We start from the raw sequence: 4884 nt of genomic DNA, 5'->3' as shown, positions 1-4884 counted from the left end.
CATACATATTTATTATAATATTAGAGACAAATTGCAAGAAAGAATATACTCACAATGTCCAGTTTTGATACTAATATCTTCACTTCTCTCATTCCAGTTACAGCAGCTGATAATTTCTTATTCTTTTCTATAATGAAATAAAATATGGCTGTAAAACCAAGTAGCAACCAAACAAAAACTACAGTTCCTTGAACGACCACTTGAGGCTGGTTACAGCAGAAAAAATGTTTACAGGCTGGTACAGAAATGGTTTTGGTCTCTATAGCTACATTCCCCTTTCATAACAACTGAACTGGGGGTGAATTATTATATAACTTACCTGTTTAATTATAATAAGGCTTAAATTCATGCATAATTAAGGGAGAGACTACGTATGACTTTGGGGTAACCCAAATATGAACTATTTTACTCTAAATTGGACCATAATTTACAAAATGAACATCATGCTCTATGGAAGAAGACTTGAAACTAGTGATTTAGACCATAAACTCATTAGGAAACTGTTTACTGAGCTAATAAATCAAGTGAGACGTTTAGTCATTTCTCCATAAGACTGCATGGTGTCGGCTCCCCCCTGCTGGCCATTATACAGAATGCATGGTGATAGCCTGACTTTTCCAGATTGATTTTTACCTGTATTTAATATGGCAGAGGAACTTCTGCTATCTACATCCATGCAGTTCTTTCGTTCCCCTTTTTTCTTTCGATGCTTTTCCCCCACGTGGTTCACTGCGTCCGTCTCCATGGTCTCCTCGAGGTCCGCAGCAGTAGTGTGCTTGGTAGTTGAGCCGTCGGCCTTTTCAGTATCACTGCTGTCATTATCCTGCTTTGTCACATCTGCTACATCTGGTACATCTGGTACATCTAGTACATCGGGTATCAAAGGCATTGTGTCACCATATCCATCATTCCTGACACTGTCGTCATCGGTGTCCACGTCCATGTCAAAGTCAACATTCATGTCCTCATCGTTGTCACTGAAACAAATCTTTGTTGCGTCCTCGTTGCTATGAGACACTGTATTCTCGGGTGTTTTGACATCATAGCTCGGAGGTATTTCCTCTGACTCGTCATCCTTCTCTACGTTCACCTCATCATTCTGCTCCGGTGCCTCATCATTCTGCTCCGGTGCCTCATCTTCACACTCCAGCTTCTTGCTTTGGCCTCGGCTGCGTTTCTTCGTGGGACAAACTCTGGAAACTCTGCTGGGTTCTTTTCGTTTTTTAGTTGCCGAAGAGGAGCCTAAAGGAGAGAGAGGTACAGGTATGTGATAAGATTATTATTATACACTTGTTCACTGTTTGTATCAGTGAATTTCTATCCAGTTGGAGACGCCAAACATTTCCTCATTAATAACGTTTACACTTAATCTGTGGCTGTAATAAAAAACACGTTTTTTGGATTCAACAAATTAAAATAAGCATCAGAATACCTTGTTTAGATAATATAATACACATACAACCACTCTAAATATTAGCTGCAGCTGGTCATTCATAACTGTTTTCTATTTATTTTTATTGTCCCATACTACGGTTTCTGCTGATGTTTATGGGTTAAATAAAACACAAATATTTGATTAAAAAATACAATTTTTATCAAAAACTTTAAACTTTCTCTTTTTCTTTTTAAACCTGAAATAAAAATATCCTTTGGTACAAGTAACAAAGTCAGACATTTAATAAAGCCTGAATTAGAGACAGTAAAAAAGTTAAAGTTTTAAAACCGTCGTTTGTGGAGCATTTTGGTGACAACAATCAATAACTTTTCTGTCTTACCTTAGATTTACTGGAGGGTGATCCTTTATATTACCAGCTTCAATGCCACTAAAAATGTCTACAGTTTAATGGGTAGTAGAAGAGTTTGTGTCTCTTACCGCTCAGCTGAAGAGAACTTTCTGATTCTTCAATGTCCTCCTCAGCGCCACTGTTTTCGGGGCTGTCCTCCACAACTTCTGGCTCCATTTCATCTACAGAGGGAAGTAAGGTAAGTAGACATTAGAGTTACCAATAGGGCTGGGTGACGTGGTTTACATTAATATGAAGATGTTTATAAAATAATGTGGATATTACAATGGCATTCATTTCATGAAACAAACTGAAATCTGCCAGCAAGAGGCAGAGAAGAAAGAGTTCTAGCAAGTAAACATGGGTGTAATCAAAATAAATGTGTTTGTTAGACCTCAAGCATAAACAGAGATGCATTTTGTGAACACTCATTAAAAAAGTAAAAAAGAAAACTCCACAGATCACCTATAAGTACTGATCTGGACACATACCTGGAACCTCAATTTCCTCAAGAGATTTCCCTTCGAATCTTTCCAGGCATCCCTTCTCCATCGCTGACAGCAGCTGTGAGATTTTTGCAATGTCGGCAGCAGCCTCCGGCGTCTGATAGTACTCTCTGTCGGTCCGAATGTCACAGCCCAGCAGTTTGGCTAGTTGATCGAGCTCGTCGTTCGCGAGGTTGAGAATCTGGAAAACTCTTTCAATGTACTTGTGAAAAAACAGAGACCTGAAGTTTGCTTTGTTCTCTGCACCACACCGAGTTACAAAAGCACTGACGCACTGGTGTCCGTAGTAGAAACTTGAACATTTAGCACCAGGTCTTGCGAATAAAAAGGGATTATCTTTATGTACGCCACATGATTCTCTCTTGCTCACGAGCAGTTGTAATGCAGTGAGCAGCTCAGGGGTCAACGTAACAGCAACCTTTTTGCCCTTGGTGGTCACGAGATTGATCCTCATCGAGCGCTTTGACAGAATTTGCTCAAACTGCGACTGACAAACAGCTGTGTCTCCTTGAAGCTCACTCTCATCCCTTTCTGCGAACGACTTGAGCGTTACTCCTGAAACTTGTAGCATGCTTTTGTTTAAGACAGCCAATTGAGCAACTGTCACCCTGAGGAGTGCAGTGTAAACCGGAGAGCTTTCATACATTGTCAGACTTTCAATGGCAGACTCAGCCGTCTTCTCCATGCACTGACAGAAAAGCTGCACGTCACGTGTGAACGGTACAGTCGACGCGTTTGGGATCGACAACCACGCCCTTGACGGGTGGGCGTAGCTCCATTCCTTGTCGCACAGCTTCACAAAGGTCTCTGCGACGTTTATCGTCTGTTCGTCGGCCTCCTCTTTCAAAGCCCTGGCATAGTTAATCTCACCGATTTTCTTGAGGGAATTTGTGAATCTGGTCAAGAGACTCTGTTTGCAAGCGGTCTTTTTCTCTTCATTGAAACCAGTGAGCTCTCTGACGGTTTCACTGACTTTGCTGAAGTTCTCGGGTTTGACAGCCTCTTCAAAGGTACCTATGGACTTTTTCCTCAGCGCTAACAGGAGTCTTCCCATTATCCTCACCCTCATCGATATGTTGGCTTTACTCTTTTTTTTACTTTTATTCAAGCGGCACAAACACTGGGCCAGCTGCAGTAAATGGGAATCATTCTTAATTACAGACGTAACCTCGTCTCTCTTCATTTTGTTTAATAACTTACTCACATCTGACGAGATTTCTTCGGGGTCTGTGCACTCGGCAACAGCAACCAAACTTAAAACTTTACTCCTGCGACGTGTCGGAGATTCTGAGGACCTCTTCGAGGAACACTTTTGCATGTGTCGCCACATGTCCTTCCGACAGTACATGACTTTACAGTAGAGACAGAGTGCAAATGTTTGAGCGTTGATGAACACGTTTGGGGTTCTTCTTTTCACTTTCAGTTCTCCGTTGTGAGTCTTCAAAACCTCTTCGTTATGTTTATAATTCCCTCTGTTTCGCAACCTATCCAGTATTACAGTTCGCTCCTTGGAGTATATGGGGAGTTTAAACGCTTCAGCTATTTCAGCCTCTTGCGTTCTATGGGTGAAAAGGTGACGAGCAAGTTTAGTTTGAGGTTTCCCGCAAACGTAACAATAGTTTCTGTTTCTGTAGGGAGTCTGTTTGGACTCTTCATCAGAGGTCAAATCATCAGAGCTGTAATCAGCCTCGTCCTCCTGCTGGACGCAAGAAGCGTCGACAGGCTGGTGTTTGTCGTTGCTAGTCAAACCCTCGTCGCTGCTCGGTTGAGCCTCAGGTACATACTCGTCATCGGAGCAGCATTCTGCAGAACTGGAGGCTCCTGCCATGTCTTCAACCTGGAATTAACAACAAAAAGAGCTCAGCAGTGTGACAGACAACTTCTAACTTAATTCTAGACTAGGGCTGCGTAATATGACCAAACTCTCATATACCAATAACAATATGTATCACAATATAGCACATTTTCTGTAAATTCAATGAATAAACCACATGGGCATCTTATTACATCTTGAATTATATACTCAACAAATAAAAAGGTACTTAGTCATATTTGATTTTTCCTTTTAACAAAATATAAAATATTAATGTCGAGTTGACACACAGACGGAGGCAGGTCGAGTTGGTGTGTGTGCAGAGCTGCTGTGTGTGTGTCTGTGTGTCTGTCTGGGCCAGAGAGAAGGCAAAGGTGAGCAGATTAAAGCAGTTTGTGAGCAAACGCGAATGAAACACTTCTCATTAACACCTCAAGATTGCATATTTGTTTCATATGAACTCCGGAAAAGTTTGTGAACAAAATAAACGATAGAAGTTTCTCTATAGTCATACCCTACTGTAGACATCATCTAATAACACCATCAGTGTACCAGTATAAATACAAAGCTTTATTCAGTGCCCTCTTTCAGACTTCAGACTCTCATATCCTCTCTTTTGTTTAACTTGTTCTGGTCACTAGGGATGTAACGATCCCTCAACACTCAACTCACGATTCGATACGGTTCACGATTTTTTGTTCACGATACGATTTTCTCACGATTTTATTTTTTTTTAATCAAAATGAGCTTTTATTCGTAGGAAAAAAATCTTAGAGGTGCT

The 4884-nt window shown here is 41.0% G+C and overlaps 1 protein-coding gene across 1 annotated transcript in view; it reads right to left on the bottom strand.

Moving 5' to 3' along the window:
* LOC118342390 overlaps positions 1–4884 on the bottom strand; it is a gene marked incomplete at its 3' end in the record, with an annotated part of 40539 nt that overhangs the window by 26062 nt on the left and 9593 nt on the right. The window contains 4 exon segments of the mRNA XM_035680904.1: positions 54–127; positions 634–1242; positions 1874–1966; positions 2276–4127. Coding sequence (XP_035536797.1) covers positions 54–127; positions 634–1242; positions 1874–1966; positions 2276–4127 — 2628 coding nt within the window.

Source organism: Morone saxatilis, unplaced genomic scaffold (assembly GCF_004916995.1).
Source record: "Morone saxatilis isolate NCDOM2014 unplaced genomic scaffold, NCSU_SB_2.0 Contig9, whole genome shotgun sequence".
Taxonomy (NCBI): domain Eukaryota; kingdom Metazoa; phylum Chordata; class Actinopteri; family Moronidae; genus Morone; species Morone saxatilis.
The sequence above is the reverse complement of the archived record's forward strand: the minus strand, read 5'-3'. Positions and strand labels throughout refer to the sequence as shown.